General features: G+C 42.1%; 1 protein-coding gene across 1 annotated transcript in view; it reads left to right on the forward strand.

The window, feature by feature from the left end:
- The first annotated feature begins 1552 nt into the window (after positions 1-1552).
- The window catches only part of Sp4 (Sp4 transcription factor), a 65119-nt gene continuing 41533 nt past the window's right edge, over positions 1553-25138 (forward strand). The window contains exons 1-3 of the mRNA XM_057782695.1: positions 1553-1746; positions 2161-2270; positions 2777-4331. Coding sequence (XP_057638678.1) covers positions 1740-1746; positions 2161-2270; positions 2777-4331 — 1672 coding nt within the window. The 5' untranslated portion in view covers positions 1553-1739. The remainder of the gene's footprint in view (positions 1747-2160; positions 2271-2776; positions 4332-25138) is intronic.

Here is a 25138-nt window from a genome sequence, read left to right on the forward strand (position 1 = left end):
CACCCTAGCAACATGTCAGCCTCAGGCACCAGACAAAAACACACAAAACTATGTGTGGGGTCCACGTCGATGACAGCAGAGGGCTTTAAGCCTAGTGTGTAATGGAGTCCTGTTCCAAGATTCGTATTAAGATTCACTTCTAGTTCCGGTACATTTCATTAGTCGCAGGTATGTTCCCTGGTGTCTTAACTTCGTGTCTTTGAGAAGAAGCTGGGGGCCGGCTCACGAGCATTTGACAAAGTGCTTCGCACAGCTAGATGTGAATTGCGCTTGCCTAAAAGCTCACGCTGAAACCACGAGCAGGGTTGACCCACATGCTGCCGGCTTTTCCTTCACCCAGACAACCTTGTGAGACCTCTAGGAGCGAGAAGCGCGCCAAGAACGAGGGATGGAAGGCGCCACCCTAGAAGACTGCTCTGCCCCAGCACCCAATTAGAGAGACAACAAATAAAAATGGAAGCTCCTGCTCGGTGGGAACCCAGGCCTTGCGTTCAGACCGGAGGCCCCAGCCAGCTAGGTGAGCAAAGAAGTAGGGTGAAGGGAATGTTCCTCAAGTCAGCTTCATTCAAACCCAGAGGACAGCAGACCCCGCCTCCCTTCGCCACCGCCTGCTCAATCGCCGCGCGCTCCGGGTGTGAGCTCGCCCCTCGGGGAGCGGCTTTCAGCCGAAGAGGCGGTGGCAGAGGCGGTCCGGGCAGCCCCGTTCGGCCCATAGGCCCAGGCAAACAACACCCATTTTCTCCTCCCCAGCTCTGGGTTCAACTCCCACTCGGCCCCGGCCACGCCCTGCTGCCACCGCCCCCTCGGGCAGCTCTAGGCTCTGCAGCCAGGCCGCGCTCGGGGGCGGGAGGAAGGTGGTGCCCCGCTAGGGGTTCCGACAGAAACTACAAGACCCGAAAGCCTTTGCGCCAGAGGCCCGCCCGCCTCCGCCCACGACTGAGGCGCGTCAGCGGCATCACCCAATGAAAGCCGAGCCAGGGAAAAAGGGCGCCCGGGTCCGGATGCGCCTTAGGAAAGCCATGCTCACGCCGCGGGGGCAGCGGGCGGCCCGGCTAGCGCGCGGGGCCGCAAGGAGCCCGCGCTTCGCCGCGCCCGCTCCGCTCTCCTCCCGCGAGCCTAGTCCCATGTCTTTCTTCCGCGGCCCCTCGCGCGCTGCTGTCGTGCGCTTTTGAGTGGAGGGCGCCGGGAACTGAGGAGGGGGCGGGATATCCTGAGACAACAAGTTTGGCTGTATGGAGGGCCCGCCGCTGGCACGGCGCCGCTAGCTCGCCCAGGCCGCACGCGCCGCGGGCCCGCAGGCACACGCCGAGCCGCGGCCAGCACCGGCCGGGCAAAGGGGAGGAGAGGGGGCGGCCCCAGCGCCCCGGCCCCGGCAGGTCGGCGGCCAATCCGCTGGGGGAAGGGGTGGAGAGTCGGCGGCGCCGGCGGAGGCAGGCCGAGGGGGGTGGGGATCGCCGCGCTCGCGCCGCCCTGGCTCCGCCCCCGGCCCGCGCCGCCGCCCGCGCCGCACGCCGCCGCTGTCAATCAAGGGCGAGTCAGCCGGGCTCGGGCGGAGAGAGGAGCTGCTACGCCACAGCCCAGCGGCGGCCATTCGCGGAAAAAGAGGCAGAGCCTGTGCCAGCTACAGCCTCCTCCGAGCCACCCCGGGCGGGCGGGACCGGCCTCTCCTCCCGCCTCGCCCCCACCCCCACCCACCTCTATCCCAGTGTCTCTGTGAGGGTTTGTCCTGTTAATGCGGGATGAGCGGTACGTATTCTCCACCCCCCTCGGTCTCCTTCACCGCCTCCCTCTGTCCCTCCCTCCCCAGACCCTGCTCGCTTCCCCCTCCCCCGGGGCCGCCGAGATGCTGGAAGGGGGAGGAGGAGAGGGCGGGAGGGAACCAGGGGGAGGGAAGGAGGGCTGTGTTTTGTCTTAATGTCTAAGCTAGAACAACCTCCTTCTGGGTGTTGCTCTGGAGCCTATGGGTCGGGTTTCAAACCACGTTTTGTGAGAGCCCCCTCCTCCCTTCCCCTCCTTCTCCCCCACCCCCTGCCGGTGTGCACGGATCGCGGGTTTATGGAGATTAATGTTGAGAAGGAGGGAGGGGGAAGTAGGGAGGAGAACGAATAATAATAATCCTAATAACCTGTTGTCGTGTGTGTTGGGGGGGGGTTGTTGCAGATCAGAAGAAGGAGGAGGAGGAGGAGGCGGCAGCGACGATGGCTACAGAAGGAGGGAAAACCTCTGAGCCAGAGAATAACAATAAAAAACCCAAAACCTCAGGCTCCCAGGTAAAAGCAAACGTTAAAAAAAAAAAAAAATTCAGCAGGAAGCTTTAGGGAACATAGGGAGTTATGCCCTCTAAATACCCAGAAGTAAAGAACAGAATAAAAATGCTTAGCCACTCAAAGCATCTCTGAGTGAGAAACTTAAATTGTCAATTCATGAGTATTTCCCCTAGTTGAGGCTATAACGATGTTTAGAATTTCACCAGGAATTCAGACTGGTAGAAAACAGTGTCTATTTTCCCAAGGGCATTTTTGAGTTCAGAAGAATAACACTTTAAGAAAGTTTACCAGAAATTTCCTTTTTAATTCAAACTTTATGTAACAGGACTTGCATTCTTATTCATATAGCTTCTACCTGCTTTTGTTCATATTTCCCTTTTAATTCTGCTGCCTGTTGAGTACGTTCTGATACTTAGAGCTCTCAAAATAAATAACCCCCCCACTACTGTCTTCCACTAAATCCGCCCACTTTTTCCCCCCCCTCTCCTTTCCCCTCCCATTTTGGGTAGGACTCTCAGCCCTCTCCTCTGGCTTTACTGGCAGCTACTTGCAGCAAAATAGGGACTCCTGGTGAAAATCAAGCGACCGGACAGCAGCAGATTATTATAGACCCAAGCCAAGGACTGGTCCAACTTCAGAGCCAGCCGCAGCAGCTAGAACTGGTGACAACGCAGCTTGCTGGCAACGCTTGGCAACTTGTTGCCTCCACTCCTCCCACTTCAAAGGAAAATAACATTTCTCAAGCAGCTTCTAGTTCATCTAGTTCTTCCAGCAGTAATAACGGGAGTTCCTCTCCTACAAAAACTAAATCAGGTAATTCTTCTACCCCTAATCAATTTCAAGTCATACAAGTCCAGAATCCAAGTGGTAGTGTACAGTACCAAGTGATCCCCCAACTTCAGACGGTGGAAGGTCAGCAAATTCAAATCAATCCAACTAGTAGTTCATCTCTACAGGATTTGCAGGGTCAAATTCAACTCATTTCTGCAGGTAATAATCAAGCTATCCTCACTGCTGCTAACAGGACAGCCTCTGGTAATATTCTTGCTCAGAACCTGGCAAATCAGACAGTTCCAGTACAAATTAGACCTGGTGTTTCAATACCATTGCAGTTGCAGACCCTGCCTGGTACTCAGGCTCAAGTTGTAACAACCCTACCGATTAACATTGGAGGAGTGACTTTAGCTTTGCCCGTGATAAATAACGTGACTGCAGGAGGAGGGACTGGACAAGTTGGCCAGCCTACCACCACTACTGATAGTGGGACTTCCAATGGGAATCAGTTAGCTTCTACGCCCACCACCACCACTGCTTCTGCCAGTACTATGCCTGAATCGCCCTCTTCCTCGACTGCTTGTACAACCACTGCATCCACATCTCTAACTAGCAGTGACACATTAGTGAGTTCAGCAGATACTGGCCAGTACGCAAGCACATCAGCCAGTAGTTCTGAACGCACCATTGAAGAATCGCAGACACCTGCTGCTACGGAGTCTGAAGCCCAGAGCTCCAGTCAGCTTCAGCCCAATGGGATACAAACTGCCCAGGATCAGTCCAGTTCTCTTCAGCAGGTGCAGATTGTGGGCCAGCCAATCCTGCAGCAGATCCAGATCCAGCAGCCTCAGCAGCAGATCATTCAAGCGATTCCGCCACAGTCATTTCAGCTGCAGTCAGGGCAGACCATTCAGACCATCCAGCAGCAGCCTTTGCAGAACGTTCAACTTCAAGCTGTCAACCCGACTCAGGTGCTTATCAGGGCTCCAACTTTAACACCTTCAGGGCAAATCAGCTGGCAAACTGTCCAGGTTCAGAATATTCAGAGTCTTTCAAATTTGCAAGTTCAGAATGCTGGGTTATCTCAGCAGCTGACCATCACCCCCGTGTCTTCAAGTGGTGGCACAACTCTTGCTCAGATTGCTCCTGTGGCTGTTGCTGGTGCCCCAATAACTCTGAACACTGCCCAGCTTGCGTCAGTGCCTAACCTTCAGACAGTGAGTGTTGCCAACCTGGGTGCTGCGGGCGTTCAAGTTCAGGGAGTTCCAGTAACAATCACTAGTGTTGCAGGTAAGCTACATCTTTTTACTCTCTTATCAGCAGGGCTTGGTGGCAGAGCTATTGCTCCAGGTTCACTTTTAGATTGATACACCTTGGAGGTACACATCTGGTGAGGAGTCAAAGCTGGACTATTACACCACAGCCATATATTGTTATAAGTGCGGTCTCTTTATTTCTGTAGCTTTTAGCACTCAGTTTTGTGTGTCAAATTTGTTTAATAATTTAAAGTATTTCATAAAGCATTATTTTCTGATTAGAGCCATAATTATAGAGATCATATTTGAGTACACTGAACTCTTTCGGAAGAGGAGCTCGGCTCTTCTTGATGGAAAGTTGGGTTAACTTGAATTCGGATATGGTTGTGAGTCTGTTGAAATGCTATTTCTGTGTAAGAAGGTTTTTAACTTGGCCTTCTCTTGTTTCAGCATTTTTGTTTTTGAAGCATTTTCCCTGTAGGATCTAGAGCAGTTTTAAACTAGCTACTGTTGCAGTTAGGATAGAAATTGAAGTTACAAATTGTTTCAGTAAGTTCTATCTCTTCTGCTCCACTCACGATTAGCTCAGGAGTGTGACTTGAATGGTACTTGATGTATAAAGTTTAAGGAAAAGTCTTATTACAAAGGTCCTTATTAAAAAGTCTTATTTAAAAGGTCCTTATTAAAAAGTCTTATTTAAAAGGTCCTTATTAAGCGTTTTGAATTATTTAAAGGTGTCATGTGGTTAGTGAGAAGCGAAGCTGTAGGTGGTAAAATGTCACTGACTCGAACAAATGATGGCCATCTTGTTTTTAAAGCAGCTGTAGAAACAGTTGCTATTTCTTACGCATAGAATTAGATACATCTAAAGTACTTCAAAACCTAGTTCTGGTAAGTAGTAGAATCTTTTTGGGGAGCTGTCTTAAGTGTACTAAAAGTCTTATTGTACTTAGACTTACTTGATTCTGAGTTGGTAGAAACTTGCTTTGATTTTAGTACTTTTGATTTTTCAAATTTTGTTAAATAAAAATTTCTGTTCTGGTATTTTAAGATTGGATATGCTTGTCCTTTTTGAATGACCTTTTGCAAAATGAGGTACAGAAAAATTAAGATGGGTTCTTTTTCCACACAACTCAAGCCGATGAATACTTAAAAGTTATCCCTAGAGAGCCTACCCATTCAGGAGACCCTAATCACATTTTTATCTCTTGCCTCTGCAACACTGCCCAGTAGAACTTTGTGTGATGTTTGCACGCTGTGTCTGTCCTCTCCAGAGTTGTCCACTAGTTCTGCACAGTGGCGTGTAATACATGGTAAAAGTAGTACGACCGAGGAACTCAAGTCTAAGTTTTATTCAAGTAACCGCATTTAGCTAGTGACTCTTATCTCGAATATTGTGTGTATATTGTCAGTGTTTTCAGTGTGATTCTTCACCTAAAATTTTAGCACCCAAGTATTTAAGTGATGGTTCTGTTTCCAGTCCTTACTCTGTGTAGTTCCTGCTCATTCGAAAAACTAACTGGAGTGTTTGAGAACAGTGCCTGGGTTTGGTGTTTTGAATAATAGTTTGCATTGTCAAAGCAGAAGTTATTTTATTTACATTTCACCTTGCCTGTTAAACATTAGTGAATTGTGGTTCATGGCACTGAGCAGTTTATCCAGTGGGCTAGAGAAATGACCAGTTCTTCTGCTCTCTAATTAATACTTTGCAATCCAGAAATTCTCTGTTACTGATGTGAAGGTAATCCGGTATTCTGACACCCCAACTCCTGGAATGGTGCATTATAAACAATGGAAGATAAAGCTTTTAGGGGTAAAATTTGGGGGCAGAGGTAGAATCAACAGTGAGTCAGAAGGCAGAACTGGGAGCAGGTGGTGCTAAACCAGTTAATACGAGCCCAATGTTTGGTTGACAGATAGCCATTTTAGTCGTACTACACACAATACCCCAACAAACACTCCTACTAGATGTAGTTATTCCTATGTTTTTTACTTAGAGTTTGCGTAGTTTAGGAGATCTGCTTAAGTGAAGTCTACACACGAAGACTTTTCTCTATGCTGAAACCCAACAATTTAAAATTTTGTTGATACTTTAAGAGATGGTTGTAGTATAAAGAGCAGAAGTAGACCAGATTTCCACAAGTTGAGTACAGTTAATTTAGGTTTAACTGTTGGCAGTTTTATCCTGTTACCTAGCAAACTGGACAGTATTCTTTGAAGGTTCGGAACATGGGAGCAATGTTCCAGAGTGGTTACAGTGAATCTAATGAAACTGCTTTGTTTTCATTAATTTCTTTTGCTTTTACCTTTTTTTTTTTTTCTTTTTTTGGATTTCGAGACAGGGTTTCTCCGTAGCTTTTGGTTTCTGTACTGAAACTAGCTCTTGTAGACCAGGCTGGCCTCGAACTTGCTTTTACTTTTAAAATAACACTAGAAGCAGAACGCTAAGTGCTTTATAAGAAGAGGGAGAACGCATGCCTACATCCATTTATAAATGAGCCCTAGTTTAGAGATAATACTTTGGGTTGCCATTTTCTGTTATTTCAAACCTTTTCCTTTCCAGAATTGTGGCGTTGAATTTATGGAAAAATATTTACTGTTAATATTCACAGGTTTATTAAATTAACATGTTATTTTACTTTTAATTGATACATAATTCATGTACATAGTTGTGGGGTCTAATGTGATATTGCAATACTCTACACTGTGTATTGATTAGATCAGGGTGCTTATGTCATCACCTCAGACGTTTGTCATTTCTTTGTCTTGGGAACGTTCAAAATTCTGTTTGCTACTCAATTACTCTCAGGCACTGCTCACCTACTGTGCTTCCGTTGGGTATTAGAGAGATGGCTCAGCGGTAAAGAGCACTGACTGCTCTTCCAAAGGTTCTGAGTTCAATTCCCAGCAACCACAGGGTGGCTCACAGCCATCTGTAATGAGGTCTGGTGCCCTCTTCTGGCCTGCAGGCATACACACAGACAGAATATTGTATACATAATAAATAAATAAATATTAAAAAAAAAATAGATGATACTCTTTCTAAGTGACTGTACCCACTTTCTTTGTTCCCAGCCTTGCCCTCAGCCTGCTAACTTTCCTCTTTTAGACACGATCCCACACAGTTCAGGGCTGCCTTCAGACTCTCTAGGTAGCTAAAGCAGCCGTGAGTGAGTGACCGCTCCTCATCGCACCTCCGCCGTGCTGGGACTGCAGATGTGTGCTGCCTGCCCCAGGTACCCATGGATCCATGGGATCCCGGTTCTAGCACTCTACCAGCTGAGCTACGTGCCTGGGCCCTCTGCTTATAAGTAAGAAAATGCTCTTGACAAATCTCAGCGCTTGGAAGAATTAATTTCCTTTGACAGAATAACGGCCAGCTCATGAGCAAGACTGAACATCTCTTATGGTTCAGGCTCCTTTGCCTTCTCAGGAAGTGGAGGAGGTTTGATGTGGACGGGAGAGGAAGAATCAGCCAAGACAAGTCGAATGGACCCAGATTTTGAAGCTGAAGAGCTTCACAATTTTTTGAAATGACAAGCTTTTTTCCTTTGCATATTGTTTAGAAAAATTGCTTTCTTTGCTCTTGTCTGAAAATGCTGATTTCTAGGCTAAGTATCCAGCATTTAATCAGTTAAGAGTGTAGTTATAATTAAAGACTTATGTACATAAGTATATACCCGATACATTCTTTATTTTCTTGTTGGGAAGAATTCGATGGGTAACAACTGAGTTTATGAACCTTTATTTGAGCCATGTTTGGTGGTTTGTACCTTTAATCCCAGTAGGGGTGGCAGAGTCAGGCAGAGCTTTTGAGATATGTTTTAGTTAAGTAAATACAGAAGTTTTTCCAGTATTCTCACAATGCTTTCTAGTGTTTTTGTTTTGTTATAAATGAGAGCTAATGGGTACTATTGGTTTCTGCTTCAGTGATTAATCTGAGTGGTCCACACTATCGTGCCATAAGCCTTTTGCTTGATTAAGTGATTATTTGTCAATTTCAGTAGAAACTAAATTTTTATGCTGGTTTTCCCATAAAGGAGGTTGAGACTTGATAAGATGTTGCTGATAATCCAAGAACTTGTCTCTTACATAATTCCTTTGCTTTATAGGGAATTAAGGTTTCAAACCTGGGGATGTAATATAAAGCCAGGAATGGAAAGACCAGTTCTTAATGACTGTTTACATTTAATTTAAAAGTTCAAATTTAACTTTGTCGAATTAACTTTTTAACATCGACATTTTCTGCATTACTCAAAGTAGAAAAATGGCTTAAGGTTTAATACGGATAACAGATAGTATTTTTCGTTTTTTCCTTTTTGGGTTCTTAAAACCATACCTGTATATATATCATCCTCATACTTATGCTTCGTCGTTTCCTTTTCAGACAGTCAGTTATTCTGTTACTTTTTCACTAAAACCTTCAAATACTGTGAAAATACCTTGAACTTCATCATGAGGGACGTAAGTTCACGTTCTGAACTACCAGTTTGACCTTTAAAACCTCCAGAAGCTTTTTTTTCCCATAGAAGATAAAAAATACTGCACGTAAAGCCACGTTAGTTTAAGAGGACATCTATCTGTGCTGGCTCGCTTCATGTCATCTTGACACAGGTAGAGACATTTGAGAGAGGGACCTCAATTAAGAAAATGACTCCATAGGATTGGGCTGCAGGCGGGACTGTAGGGCATTCTGTAGTTGGTGATTGGTATGGGAGAGCTCAGTTCATTGTGGGTGCACCCCTCCCCCCCCGCATCAGCCCCTGCCTTCAGGTTCCTGCCCTGCTTGAGTTCCTGCCTTGACTTTTCTCAAAGGACTGTAACTCAAGATATATACGCTAAATAAACCCTTTCCTCTCCAAGTTGTCTTCATCACAGCAGTAGTAACCCTGTGAGGCCTTGGCAGGCAGAGGAGCTAAGAACACTTCTCATCTCCTTTTCAAATTATTTGTTTGTTTTTTAAGTGACAAGGCCTCCCTGTGTACTCAGGCTGGCTCATACTCACTCTAAGCCCAGGTGGTCTTGAGTTTGTGATCCACCTCTCAGGAGTGCTGAGAGTCAAGTGTGCCTGGCTGTTTTCCAGTCTCTAATTTAGAGAGTATGAAGAAATATGTAAGGAATATTGGAACACGCATTAAGACAGATTGAAGAGAGATAGAAAAGGAAGCTAAGGGAGATGCCATGGGTAAATCTTGCAGAAATAACAGATTTACCAGGTGATAGCTTCGTAGTTGGAAAAGATCTTTGAGATTATAGCTTACAGTTGTGACCTTTTCATATTGCTGTGAAAGTCTATTTTTAAAGGTATTTTATAGAAATGTGGGTCAGGTTCTCCAATGTTCCATTAAGTACTTTGGGGATGACTCATTAAAGATTGACAGTAAAGATTGAGGGGGGACCAGATCTCAGACCATACATGCGTGCTTTTTTGCTCTGGGATGCACAAAATGTGTGCCGTTTTTACTGCTGAGTGAATGAGCAGGTTATGTCAAAGGAGCTGGTCCTTGGTGAGATGAAAGTGAATAAGCAAGTCATGTCAAAGGAGCTGGTGCTTGGTGAGATGAAAGATTAATGAAATTGGCATTGCTAAGGTAACTTAGAATATACTCAAGCCTTTCTCTCCCACCCTCATTCCTAGCCCTCTTTAGAAATGAAGGTACAAGTTTAGAAAAGTTGATTGATGTGGATCTTCCAGCACAGTACGTCATCTTGACTCCATTTGTTTCCCCACTATATTTCTAGCTTATACAAATCTTTTATTAGCACATGAGAAAATAAGACTGAAGTTAGGACTTAGAGAATTAGAATTATCTTGTTTGTCTTCTCACGGATAGACTGTCCCTATGTCACCTGGATATTCAGTGCTGGCATATTAAATAAAACATTGCTGAAAGATACTGCTCTCCGGGTCTGTTACTGAACTTAATGTAGGAACTAGATAGTATTATTTTTCACTTCTTGGAAGTCTAAGTTTAAGAGGACATGGGTCTCATGTTGATACTCTCAGAACTCTAGATGAGGCTCAGGCAGGAGGTTTGTCATGAGTTTAAGGTTTCCCTAGCTTACATAGTTAATTTCAGCCCACTTTGGACTACATAGAAACCCTATCTCAAAAAAATAAGAAATAAAAGAGTTTGTATCTAATAATATTAGTAAGTTCTATGTATGATCCTCAGGTCAAAGACATATATCTTTTCTGAAACAATACCTAGAAATGGATTTTTTAAAAAAGATTTATTTATTTATTACATATACAGTGTTTAACCTGCATGAATTCCAGCATACCAGAAGAGGGCAACAGATCTTGCTATAGATGATTGTAAGCCACCGTGTGGTTGCTGGGAATTGAACTCAGGACTTCTGGAAGACCCAGTGCTCTTAATCTCTGAGCCATCTCTCCAGTCCACTAGAAATGGTTTTTAAAAATGACAAAAGGACCTTGCTATGTAGCCCTGACTGACCTTGAACTCATTAGAAAGCTCAGGCTGACCTCACCCTCCTCCCACTGCCTCCCTGGTCTAGTACTCCCTGGATGTGCCCATCATATATGAACATTTTAAAAAGTAGTACTTGTGGAGGAAAAAAGCAAGCATTTACGGTAGCTAATATGTGTTCTGTGCTGAATTTGTATTCATAATATTAAAGCACAGAATATCATTGTATGGGTAGGTGTTGTGTCCCTCCTGACTGCCTCACTGAGCTTTAGTTGTTTGGGAACAAATACATAAGCCATAAGAGACTGCAAGGATAAGGCCACTGAGGACGCCTGTCTTTAAATAGTCCATGTTTCTCTTGTTGTGATGCAGAGCCTTACCAGTTGTTGAAGGTATTTTAAAGCCTGGTATTAGTATGAGTTTCTGCTTTGCTAATATTCTTAGAGTGTCGTGCTGCTTTGTTGTCATTCTTCATCGTGTGCACTCGTCTTACACAGCGCTCTCAAGTGGCCACTCCACTTTACAGTTTGGGCTTACTATGGAGGTTTCAAACATCCACATGGAGTTAATGTCAGTGGTGTCCTTCTGTCTTTGCTTTATTTTATGAGTTTGGAGATAGCATCATCCAGCCCAGGCTGTCCTGAAACTGGCTGTGTAGTGAAAGGTGGTATTGAACTTTTTAAAATTACATTTAAAAGTTCCATTTATGAAGCGGGAGCATAGCGTGTATGGAGAGTGAGGACAGTTTGTGGGAGTCACTTCTCTCGTCCTATCAGGAATAGAACTCAGGTCTTTGGACTTGGTGGCATCACCTATACTTGCTTAGCCATTGCCAGACCCAGCCTTAAATTCTTGATCCTCCTGCCTCTCATCTCAAGTGCACCACCACACAAAGAATTATACTATATCTTAATTTCAATATGGTGGTAACTTCTCAAAGACTCATAGATGGGTACACAATTGGATGAAAAATTCTTTGGTTGTCAACCATAGTAGCAGTGTCTACTGCCTTGCTATTAGATTCTATCCTTGATACAGTGTAACTTTCCCTCCATTGCCTTTTAAGTACAGGCCTGAAGGAATGGCCCTATTTACTGAATTAACAAATGAGAAAAGGCTAAAGGATAGCGCCGTTTTGATAGGATATAGAATTGAGAGTCAGAGCGCTTAATAGGCTGGAAGTATCAGTGGGGAGATAAGTAAAGCAGATAGTACACTCCACTTAAAGTAGGAGAATCATGTACCTACAGGATGGAAAGCCCACCTTTAGCAACAGGACTAGTGACTGGCTTATCATGGGTTGAGTTAAAACTTTGTTTATAGACTGCTGCTGCACTGCTGTGTATAGTCTTGGGTGGACATTTTATTGGGATGGTAATAAGCTGATGATCATAGCAAGGATTCCTGGGATGAAAACAGTTAATCCTAGCAATTGTCAGAGTGCGGGTTTTCACTGTTAAATAGAAACAAGCTACTGTCTTCAGTTCCTAAGGTGGAAGTGGTTCTGTTAGATTTGAGCGTGGGAAACAGAATATGCTGTGCCCCACATTTCAAAGAAGAGCTGTACCAATAGAATGATTGGTTTCTTTAGGTAGTTACCTTTTGCCGTTAAAGGCTGATTACCCATCAGTCAGAGATTGTAGATTATGGAAGAATTGCTCACGCTATACAATTTTGATTGAATCTAATTCTAAAACCTAAGAACATGGATATTTGGATGTCTGGTCCTATATTGGGTATGTCTGTTTAGCATATGACTGGCGCACACAGAAACTCTTAAACTTCTGGTCCTTATTGCTAATGATCGGGAAGTTAGGGTGGCATTACCTTTATTGTGGTAGAAGTGGAGTAAGGCCAGTTCTAGTCCAGTTCACAAGTATGTTTCTGCTCTCCTTTACTTTTAGAATTTCTCTGTGTTAGTTTTCTGTTAGCTGCTCTCTAATTTGATGAATGAGAAAGCACTAGTATGTTCACACATCTAGTGTAGTGTCCAACACTGAACTTGTAGTTCAGTGTGAACAATGTGCTTACTCTTTTGTAACTGAATCAGGAAAAGAGTTGGAAAACCCAGGGTCCTAACTGAGCCTTCACCTCATGAAGCGGTCACAGCATTGTTTGTTTACCTCCTGCACTATGCAGATCCAGAATGTGCGACTTCCTTCCTTCCTTCCTTCCTTCCTTCCTTCCTTCCTTCCTTCCTTCCTTCCTTCCTTTCTTTCTTTCATTTCTATTTTTTGGTTTTTTTTTTTTTAATGAACTCAAAATATCTAATAGGGAAGTTTTTTGTTTGTTTGTTTGTTTGTTTTAAACTTTCAGACCAAAAGACATTTTCAGTAAGGAAAAAAAGTGGTAAGTCAAATATATGAAGGTTCTTTTACCTCAGGCATAGTAATACGTTTAGGAAGGTAGGAAGTACTCTGTTCCCATTGATCAGAGAAGTTGGTTCTTGTAGTGGCTTTATTGTTGGTTCCTGCAGACACAGTTAACAATGTTAAGAGTTAAAACTTAGACTTTGCTTGGATACTGCTCTTCATTAATCGTTCCATTAGCTGTTACTAGGCAAACTTGTCGAATAGTGATAGACATCCCTTCCTTTACATCATAGTGTTACATAGATGAGGCCAGATAATGTGTGAGGTTACGGCAAGCGCTCCACGGAGTACCATTCCCTAGAAGACTGGAAAGTAGTCAAGGGGAAACTCTGCTGTAGCTGTCAGTGCTTGGATTTCTATGAGTTAGAGTTTAAATGAAATTTGTAAAACAGATCAGAAAGCTTTGATCAAAATACAACAAAGGATACAGGGATAGGTATGAGTACAAGTACAGCAGAAGCCTTGCGTTTCCCTGTAGTTAAGAAGTAAATGTCTGCTCTGCTTCAGCCTGTGCTAGACCCTGGAAGTATTCACTTTTCTGGAAAGGATGCTAGTGTCAGGGACATAAGACTAAGTACATGATACGCTTGAATGAATCTGCACCTGCTTGCAAGCTTGTACTTTTACTTACTGGGTTTGGAAGTAGAGAACATCCCAGGAGAGCTCAGAAACACGCGAGACTGGGGAAGTGATGTATGCTGGCAAAGGTAGATACATACAGAACGAGAAAGCAAAGCTGTAACGAGATTAGGCCTCATGGCCGAGGCTCTCCGTGGACTGTTGGAGGTGAGCGGCACCATGTCATACGTGTCACTGTGACTGATAGTAGAATCCACCCAGTGAGATAATGAGTCCCTGGGTCCTCGGCGGAGTGCTCTCTTTGGCCCCTTTGTGGACAGAGTGCATCTACAACACAGGGAAGTAGACTAGAAAACACATTTTATGACTTTGAATCCTGCTTTGGTTGGGAATTTCAGGCTAGTAATAATATATTCTTGGCTACACACACATGCACACACTAACCTTGAGTAAATTTTAAAAATCATTCTATAAACCTCGCAAGAATATAAGTGAGAGTTTTATATTTCCTTTTCATTAATAGTTACACAACACTACAAAGAATATGTTTTACATTTTGTGACTCCCTCTATTAGAAATGACATGTCATGTTTTTAAAACATGAACATGTTCATTCTGTGGAGGAAATAACACTAAGGAATAACTTTAAGAAAGCCCAGTGACTGTAAGAATTATTTACATAGAATTTCATAGTCTTTATCCTGTGTGTTCTCTTCTGTGACATGAGCTCAGTCAGCAGGGATGCTGTTCTTGCTTCTCACAGTAAACAAGGTGCATGCAGTGTCTGCCACTGTGTGTGACACCGTGGCTGGCGCAGGAGAAGCAGAGGTCTGCTCTCACAGGCTGTATTTTGTTCTGCTTAACTTTTTTTTCTCATTCTTTGGTTCTTTGTAGGAGCTTTCGTTCTCTTCTGCTTTGCAGTGCTGGGAACCAAATGCAAAGTCCCAAACTTAGTAGACAAGCACTCTGCTGAGATCCATCCCAAGCCCAGGTTTTGTTTGGTATGGGTGTGTGCGTGTGCGTGGATGGAGATTGAGTTAGGGCCTTATCTGGTATACGTTCAGCCACTGACCTAATAACACCCAACTTCTAGTATTTTTAATAAATGACAAAGTCAGGGCCAAGGAAGTTAAAATAATTTGCTGGTTGTTATAGAATTAGTGAATGAAGACACGGAAAAAGAACCCAAATTCTATCTAAGTTTTAAAACTTTTCTTGTGTGTTTTTCTTAAGAAATCTTTGACGCCAGTGGAATTGTAGTTACCATGAGAAGGTTTAGAAATTTCTTCAGTCTTTTGATTATAAATTACCAGTGATAATTGATGAATTTACATTTTAAATAGATTGATTGATACATCTAAACATACATACATATGTAGGGAGAGGGGGGTATGTATGTTTGTTGTACATGTTTACATGTTTTATTTTGTATATTTTTGCCTTTGTATATATTCCTCTATACATTTATAGTCTTATACTTTGGTTCATTAAAAACATTGATGAAAAATTTAAGGGGATTGCATTGTATGTATATTTAAACCATATTTTATAATTAAAAATACCAACTCAGTTTGGGATATTCATTAAAGATCAACTCACCACTTCGCATTCCTGCCCTGCCCTTAAAATTACAAAGAAAATTCTGAAACCCAAGTACTCAGATGCCTTTCAGTGATGTTTAAATGATTCCGTGGCAACTGTCTGCAGTGGTAGTGATAACTAAGTCACAAACTGAAAGTCACACATTTACTTCATAATCAGTTTGGGATGAACAGTGGTAACTGATATGTGTAGGGGAGGGTCTCTGCCGTGAAATACTTGTGTACTGGTGGGAATGGGGTCTTGATGGCAGCGCTGCCCCACCTGCCCCTGGTCCTCCTCCTCTTTTATTTGTTATTCGTTTGAGAGAGGGTTCCCTATAGCCCAGTCTGGCTTCAAACTCCTCATCTTCCTCTCTCTACCTTTCAAGTACTGAGGTGGGATTATAGGTGTATACCACCACCCACGTGGCTCTTTGATTTGGTTTGACTTTGGTAGAAGGTTCTTTTATTTAAGCATTTGTAATCTTAAATAGCAGAGACATTTCACTTAGTGTTAAAATACTGTAATTTAAAGGTATTATGTGTATCAGGTTGAACTTCACTTTCTTTTACGAGGTCAGAAGGAAAACCAGTTTAACTGTGAATGAGGCCTATCAATATTTCAAGAAATTTTAAGATTTTGTTTTTGTTTTGGCAAATCTAATGTGTCTTGTTATTCTCCCTTAGAGAGTAGTTAGGCTTGAGTCATTGTTACAGACTCAGAATGCTTTAGGAAATGATTTACTAGCTAGCATCCTTGTAAATATGTCCATATCCAGCCCGAGGAATAGCAAATAGTGAGGGTGAGGTCCCCAAACCCTTGGCATTTAGCCCTTACCTAAACCCTCTAACGTCCATGGTATCAAATACATCAAAGATGACTGTTCAAAGACAGCCAACATTTTTGTTTTGATTTCCTTAGTTTGGGGCGCAGTTTCAATACCTATCTTTGAATGTGCTGTATAGCCAAGAGTCGTTTTGAATTTGTAATTTGCTACCACAGCCTCTGTAGTGCTGGAATTACTGGAGTATGTGATCTCACGAGGCACTAGCTGTGTTTTCAGACCAGGGACTGTGCTTGCTTAGAGCTGAGCTCTCTAGTTTGCAAGCAACAAGTCCCTGTGTCAGGAGCTATGGTCACAGTAACCTTTAGAGAGGTCACTAGTCCAGTATTGCTTTGTGGCCTTGGAAGCCAGGCCCAGTCCTGAAGGAGTTCAGGGTGTTTCTTGTCCTTGCAGCTTTGTCCTGAGTTCCTCATGACTAGGTATACTAAGGAACTTGCCACATTGTTGTAAAATGTAGAAAGTTAGAGGCACACATCTTAGGTAGATCTTGGTTCTCACTTTAAAAGAAGTAAGCTTTTTGCTTCCTCTTCTAGCTGTTGAAGACTGTCACAGCTGGTTTATAGCCTAAATGTTCTCCTCAGATCAGGGTGCTTTTTTGATTTGCTAGAATTTTGTGATTTTTCTGGTAGAAGCAGGAGCATGGAGAGTTACTGTGGCCTTACAGCTGCTCACACAAACGAAGTGTAATCCTGGACTCTTAACTGAACCTTGGCAAGACAGTGAAATCCTGGATTACATTAAAGCCAATGAATGCTTGAATAAAATGGCTTCCTGTGCGACTACTTTCCAGAAATGGAGTAGTGATAACATATGGAGACTTTAGTTTAAAACTTTTAGTTATAATTTTTACTTATTTTTAATTGACAGATAAAATAGCTTGTATTATTCATGTACAACATGAAGTTTTGAACCATTTGTATATTGTGCTGTGGTTAAATATATTATAGTTAATTAGAAACTACATTAATTACCTCATATAATTATTTTAGTGGTGAGGATGCTTAATATTATTCCCATTCTGTGAAGCAGTTTTAAGTACTTTATTTGCTTGGATTTCATTTTGTAGGTTAATCCAAATTTATAGAAACACATTTTAAAACTATGTAATTAACAATGATTGCTGAGAAATAAAAGCTATTTTGTAAATATACATCAAAGGTTATGTTGAGGTCTAGCACATTGCTGTTACAGAAACTTAAAGAAAAAACTGTTAGTATTCCACTTACACATACTCCTAGTAAAAGATTTGTGTTTTATTAGTTATTAAGTGTCTCATTAGGTTAGTCACACCTATTACAGTAAGATCATTGAGCAATTAAAATTAATCTTTGGTGATCGGGAATGACTATCTTTATTTCTATGTAGTTTGTAGATTCAGGTTAAGCTGAAGGGATGTTGTGCTGTTGGTCCCCTGTTCTGCCAGTTACTGTCTGGTATGTGGTGGGGTCTGCTGTGCTCCTTGACTGTCCTTATAAACAGCTGTGAATGAAGAGTATGTCTACTTAGCAGACAGTCTTTCTCCAGGAGTTACTGAGCACTATATGTAAAAATATTTTTTTTGTAAATGCCAGAGCATTAAATAGATGTCTTATTACTATTATGTTTTCCTTTCCTCTTCTGAATTAATGTGTGTGTTTTTAGTATTCCTGTTAGATGATGATCTAAATTCATAACTGGAGTGATAAAATATAGCGAGCATTAAAAATATACTTTTGTTACTTACCTTAAGTAGTAGTATTTCACTTGGATTTTAATAAATAAAACTTTATTATTATTTATTAGGATGAGAAAAGTAAAGCAGCCGTACTGGCCAGCCTTATAGACCATGCAGCAATAACACACACCTTTAATCCCAGTAGCCACACTAGTTGCCATAGAAATCGGGCAGTGCAGGCCTTTAATGCCAGCCCTAGAGAGAAATATAAGACGGGAGGATACAGCTCTCGGGCTTAGTCTCATTCTGAGATTCCTGGATGCATGTTCGCCATTTCAGACTGAGATAGAGGTTAGAATCAGTAGCTGACTGTTTTGCTTTTTAGACCTTAAGGTTGAACTCCAATTTCTCTGAGTTTTTATTAATTGTGATTGACTGAAGTAGGTGTGTTAAGCATATATTTGTGTATTCTGATGTTTTGCTTTCTGGGACCCTACTGGCCCTGGAGTGGCTGCCTCTCCTGTAGTTAGCCAAGTTTGTAGAGATGGTAGTTATCCTGCCAGTGTAATTTCCAGTACAAATAAATCTGTACCCTGATTATCCTCCCTTATGAATTTACACATGTGCGAGTGTGCGGAGGCCGGAGCTTCAGCCTCAGGAGCTGGGTCTTCAAGAGCTGCCACACTTTCAAAAGGTCCATTCGCCTTTACTTTATATATCTGAGTGTTTTGTTTGTGTGTGTGCTTCTGCTGCCTGCAGAGTCTGAAAGAGGAAGCTGGGATTCCTTGTAACTCAAGTCACAATGGTTTGAGTTGTGTGTGAGTGCTGGGTACTGAACCCAGGTCCCTCTGCACGACAGCAAGTATTCTTAACAACTGAACCAACTCTGCAACCCCAGGATATTTCATTTTGTCTGTGTGTGTGTCTATATGATAAATGTTTGCATATGTGCAGGTATGTGTAGATGCCAGAGATGGTGGGTGTCCTGCTTGTGTCCCTCTGCCTTATTCCTCTGAGATAGGATCTCACTAAAGCGAGGCCTGTGCTGCTAGCTAGCAAAGCCCAGTGTTCCTACTCCCTTCCCACAACATACACACACTGCTGGGGTTATAGGTACTTCTGACCACACCTGCTTTTTCATGGGTGCTAGGATTCAAGCTCACATTCTTGTACTTGCATAGCAAACACTTCTACCCACTGAATTATCTGCAGTCCCCTCTACCTTGTTTATTGAATTAAGATCTCAAAATGATACTTTGCTATCTGGATCCTCACTGGCCATGGTAGGACTTCCCCTGCAGCAATTTAGCCAGGCATTTGGGGCCACTGATCCACATAGGCTGGCCAGCCAGCGAACTCTAGAATTTTCTTGCTCTGTCTCCCCTGTGCTGGGATTGCAAGCAGAGGCTACTGTCTCCAGCATTTACATGTCCAGGTGCTGGGGTGTAACTTGGGTTCTCATGCTGAGTAGCAAGGGCTTCATCATCTGAGCTGTCTTTTTTACGATGCTCCACCAGATGGCTAGGAAGGAGCAGCATCCCTGGTCTAGAGCCCTTTAAATTAGTCAAAGAAGCAGATTCTAATTCCTCTACCCTGTCCTACAAGCTCCTTCCTGCGGACACCACACTAAAGCTCTTTCCCACAATTTGTCCTCTTCTACTTCCTGGTGCTCACCCATTGCTGCCCCCTGTGCATCCTCTCAAATCCATGGCAGGGTTTCTGCTCCTTCTCCTGTAAACTGTAAGTAACAAACTCTTCAGTGGCTGTTTTCTGTCAACAAGATTATTTTGAATCATTATAATATTGTTTTGTTTTTAAAGCTATTCTTAGTCAAAACATTTTATAAATAAGAAATAGTATTAAGTAGAGTTAAGGAATTTTTTTTTTTTGAAGGCATCTGAATTGAATCAGGTTGCTGAGGGGTGTGTGTGTGTGTGTGTGTGTGTGTGTATGTGTGTGTGTGTGTGTAAGCCAATACTTACATGCATGCACCCGTGACATTCTGCCAAAGTGCATGATGCCAACCAACCACGCACTGAGCACCATGACTGCAGGAGGGTATGGAGGACAAAGTGTTTTACCTCATGGGGCAGACAAGCACAGAAAGTGGGAACTGGGAACCAGTATTACCTGCATTGTGTTACCATCTCCCAACAATCGCCAGAACCCAGAATAGTGCCATCAGCAGGGGAATAAGTAAACAAACATGTAAGGTACATTTTAGACTCAAACTCCAGTGTGTTACCTGTGTTTCAGCTGTCTTTACTTAATAAGAACAACAAAAACTAAAGCCCATATTAGGTGTGTTTTATCCAAATCAAATCTTTAGTTGTTGGCAATGTCAAGACAATGCAGCTTTTAGTCCTTCAGGCTCAAAGGCACATTCAAGTATTAGAAGCTTTTCTTTAGGAAAAAAAATTAATTGTAGGCAAATTGTGCCAGTTTCTCTCCTTCTTAGGGAAATAGTGTCTGGGGATAGCGATTTGGCTGTCAAATTTAGACCAATATATAGAATAGTTTCTCCATCTAGAAAAGCTAAACTTCAATTTTAATATGCTTATTTAAATTTTATTTCATATATTCTATTTAATGACAGACCCCAATATGTCCCTTAGCTACCTGCTATAATACCCTGATTTTTAAATGATTTTATTGTTTTATTCTGTTTTCAGCAGTAGATTTGCAAACATAGAAACTTATAACAGCCATTAAGACAGTAAACATTGTTCTGCATTTTTACTCTGTAAAATTGTTTGAGAGAGACAGACAGACAGACAGACAGACAGAGTGGGGACGGCATGGTGTGTGTGTGAAGGGCAGAGGACAGTGTGGCAGGGTTGTTACTTACCTTCTGCTCTGTTGAGACAGACAGACAGAGTTGGGGACGGCATGGTGTGCATGTGAAGGGCAGAGGACAGTGTGGCAGGGTTGTTACTTACCTTCTGCTCTGTTGAGACGACGTCTCTGGTTGTTTGGCTACTGCAGGCCTGTTCCAGACTAGCTGGCCTGCAATACAAGCTTCCAGGACGTTTCTCCTGTTTTTGCCTCCTGTGTTGCCTTCAGAATGCTGGATTTGCTGATGCATACCTCCACACCTTGCTTTTTACGTGGGTTCTGGGGACTGAACTGGGGTTATCAGACTTGCTCAGATAGCAGATTTTACTTGCTGAGTCATCTCCACAGCCCCATGTTCATTTTTTGATAAATTGTACCAAGCAATTGTATTATGGTTTTTTTTTTTTTTCGAGACAGGGTTTCTTTGTACAAGCAATTGTATTATGAATAGAGATATTAGGAGGGAGAGTTGTTGGTAGGGGAGGCCAGTGGATTATAATAAAAAATAAGTCTATGGGAAGATGACTCAGTTGGTAAAGTACTTGTCAAGCAAACATGAGAACTAAGTTCAGATCTCTGTCACCCATGTAAAAAGTTGGGCATGGTCATTCTCTAAAGACAGTCAAACCCTAAGAGCTGGCTGTCCAGGCAGTCTTGCCAAACAGCGAAAAGGTTAAGGTGTAGAGTTGTTAAGAACACATTTGCACACTCAAGCATGAACACATTCAGCACGTGTCCCAGAATGACTACGGAATGCTGTGTGATTTGGTGTTTTTTCTTCTTTGCTCTGTCTGGGAGGGGCACCCATAATATTAAAAGATAAATGCAAGAGCGGAGGGGGGCTTTATGTATTTTATATTGCTGGATCTTTATGTAAATTGGGATCCTTGGTTGGTTTTCCACATCTCAAGAAATGAAGATAATGAAGCCTGAGAAGTGGTTTCCATGTTGACATTTAAGATTGTTTATATCCATGAAAAACTGAAAAATTGTCATTATGTTGAAAGTTGGACTAGGTTAAACTGATGTGTTCTTCATTCATGCTTAGATGGGTTATAAGTTAGCAAGAAAAGGTGTTAAATCTTTGCCAGTGAAAATCTTGGTTATACTATATCTCAGCATGTTCTTCTAGAATTTCATGTTGCCTTCTCAGATACCTGGCATTTCTTTAATGAGAGAAACTTCTCTGTTTCTCTGAATGAAAGTAATTTTTAACAAAACATTAAATAAACACTTGAGAAAACCATGTATGTTTAGCACTGGTCTGATGACCTGGGAAACTGTAGTGGAGCTAGGCTGCTTCTACCCCACTGACTTTCTTTTTCCTTAATTGTATTAAATAAAGTGCTCCTTAGTGAGTTTTTTGATCAGTGAGTTTTGTTATTGTTGTTGTTGTTTTTAATAGCACAACCTTGAATTATGAACTAATGACACAGGATAATCTGAGTATGTTTGTTTGTTCTGGGAAACTCAGTTTGTTTGTTTGTTTGTTTGTTTTAATCTTCTACTCCATTTGTCTGTCTCCAGCTCTCACACTTGATCTCGATAATACCAGAGACACTTACTGAAGCAAGGCTCAGTGGGTAAAGTGCTTACATGTTCAGAAGGCTTCAGTTGAGTCCCCAGAATCCATGTTAAGGCCAGGAGTAAAGGCATGCAGTTGTCATCCCAGCATGGGGGAGTGTTGTTGGGACTTCCCTCACCAGGACAGGAGGGTTCCTGGGCCTTGATGGCCAGCCAGTCTAGCTTTCTTGAGCTCCAGGCAGATGAAAGAATTGGACTCCAAAAATAAGGTAGAGGGCTCCTCAGGACCAACACTTGAGGTTGGCCTCTTGCCTGCACATGTACACAGATGAATATGCACACAGCTATACAACAACAATAAAAAATCTTACGTTAATAATGCATGTCTGCTTTATATTGAATATGGGTTTTGTAACTGCCAATAAAAGTTACATTAAATGAATACATTTTTCTTGTGTTTTCATATTGCACTTGGCTTTCCTACTCCAACAGTATATATTCACTTGGACTGCCATAGAAGATGGTTTTAAAATCCTTTATTTAAAACTATAAAAATTTGTATGTAAGGGGGCTGGAGAGATGGCTCAGTGGTTAAGAGCATTGCCTGCTCTTCCAAAGGTCCTGAGTTCAATTCCCGGCAACCACATGGTGGCTCACAACCATCTGTAATGAGGTCTGGTGCCCTCTTCTGGCCTGCAGACATACACGCAGACAGAATATTGTATACATAATAAATAAATATTTAAAAAAAAAAATTTGTATGTAATACCAGTCTTATAACATTCTCCATAAGAACTTAATAATTTCAGATTTCTGTATCTCTTCTTATTTTTTAAAAACATTTATTATGTATACAGTGTTCTGCCTGCATACCAGAAGAGGGTACCAGATCTCATTATAGATGGGTGTAAGCCACCATGTGGTTGCTGGGAATTGAACTCGGAACCTTTGGGAGAGCAGTCTGTGCTCTTAACCTCTGAGCCATTTCTCCAGTCCTTTATTTTAGATACATGTAGCATTCACTACAATATAAATAGAGTGCTGGTGAAATAATAAAGTTGTATACATCAAATGAGATGTAATCCCAACTCTCTCCCTCGCTATCCTCCCGCCTCTTGTTGTTTCCCCTTTATATCATGTGCTGCTGCCTTCTGCCTCCCTTAGTCTCTATCCTGTCTTATTGTATGGTTCTCTTTCTAACTTTCTGGCTTCTCCTCATACTAATTCCACTTAAGCATATATTTAATCTTTAGAAATAGGGTCCACATGGAGAGAACATGAGATGTTAATCAAGACTGAGCTACCTCACTTAGTGATCATATTCCTGCTCCCACTATTTCCGTGTAAATATGAATTCATTTTTCTTTATAGCTGAATAAAATTCCAGTGCGTGTATGTACTTTATTTTCACTATCCATTCATCTTTTGGTAAATCAAGCTTCAATAAACATAGGTGGATGTACAAGTATCTCTGTAGTATGTCAGACGTCTTTGGGTATATACCTAGGTATATTATAGCTGAGTTGTGTGGTATATCTACTTTTGGGTTTTGGAGAGAGTCTTCATTTGATTCTCTTAATGGATATAAAATCCAGCGCCTGCCACCCTCACCAGCACAGGTTGTGTCTTGACTGCTTGGTGATTACAGCTCCACGGGGGATGGGATCTCTGAGGAGGTCTGTGTTTCTCTGGTCGCTAGTATTTGAACCCTTACACTTCTTCTGGAGAACTGTATGGTTTCTTAAATGAACTATAATGCCAGTATCACGGGTTTGAGAGTTTATTGTGATGAAGAAATTTAAAAATACTTCAGAATTTGAGTTGAAAAGGAAATGTAGCTCTCCATAGAAGGGACTAAGCTTGATAACAGATAGTTCTACAGTAGAGGTCATGCCTTTCTTTGAGCACCTCTTCATACTCTTTAGCTTAGTCTGATCCATCACGTTTACACGTGGTTCTTTTGTCCAGGTTAAGTACTGTAAGGACAACATTCAGACTGAGCTCATCGGGAAAGCGAGCAAAGCCTTTTCTTTGCCTGTTTTTACCCTTCCAGAATAAGCCAAATGCTATTTGTGTCCAAGAAAAGAATACTAGCTATCCGATGGTTTCCTCCAAATGTTCATCCTCTTCCATTCTGAGAGGAAGCGAGAGGAGCTGGCCACAGCCGAGCCCTGTGCTGTTGGAGATAGGGCTGCTTTGCACAGTAGAATGTGCTGTGTGGTGTTTATGGCAGAAGTAATTCCTCTGAGTTGTTAGAGAAAATTTGTGGCTACTTCACTTACACTTGCAAGTAGAAAGCAAGCGTTTTCCTGGTCATTCCATTTGCTCTTTGGAGATGCATCTTAAAATAGCTGTCTCTGTGAGGTTAGATTATGCTCCATGACAAGGAACAGTGTTGGACTGGACTCTGTTGGCCCTAAACTGTGCATCTATTTTAAGAGATGACCCTAAGAACTGACAGAGTATACTGTACCCTCTTAACCCCGAGTGCCAGTTCTGTATTTCCAGGGCTAGAAAGATCACCTAGAAACATCTGTGGAATTAAGGCCTGTTAGGAATTCTTAGACCTATCTATATGAGTTGCCTGTTTCCTTGTAATTTCATTAAAATACATATTAATGTATGTGTGTGCTTGTGGAGAGATATATGTAGACATAGAAATCATGTTTTTTCATGTACTTTGAGAACAAAAAAATCCAAAGGGTTATTAGATGATTAGTATAATAAAATTAACTGCCTTTGCTCATGTTATCTGTGATTATACCAGTTTGCTAGTCTCTTCTTGTTTTACCCCTTTAATAGCCAGTGTACTTGGTTGCTGTCTTTTGCTGCTTGCTGTCTCTCAAACACATATGCTTTGTGGTTATTTCTTATATTCTCATTAAGAACATGCATCGTTAAGACCTGAGTCCTTTTGTTTTTATTAAGTTCCTGCTGTATAACCAGCGCTGAACTCAAGACTCGCTGTCTGCATCCTGTGTGCTGGGATTACAGATATGTCCATCCTGTCCAATTAAA

Source organism: Chionomys nivalis, chromosome 10 (assembly GCF_950005125.1).
Source record: "Chionomys nivalis chromosome 10, mChiNiv1.1, whole genome shotgun sequence".
NCBI lineage: Eukaryota > Metazoa > Chordata > Mammalia > Rodentia > Cricetidae > Chionomys > Chionomys nivalis.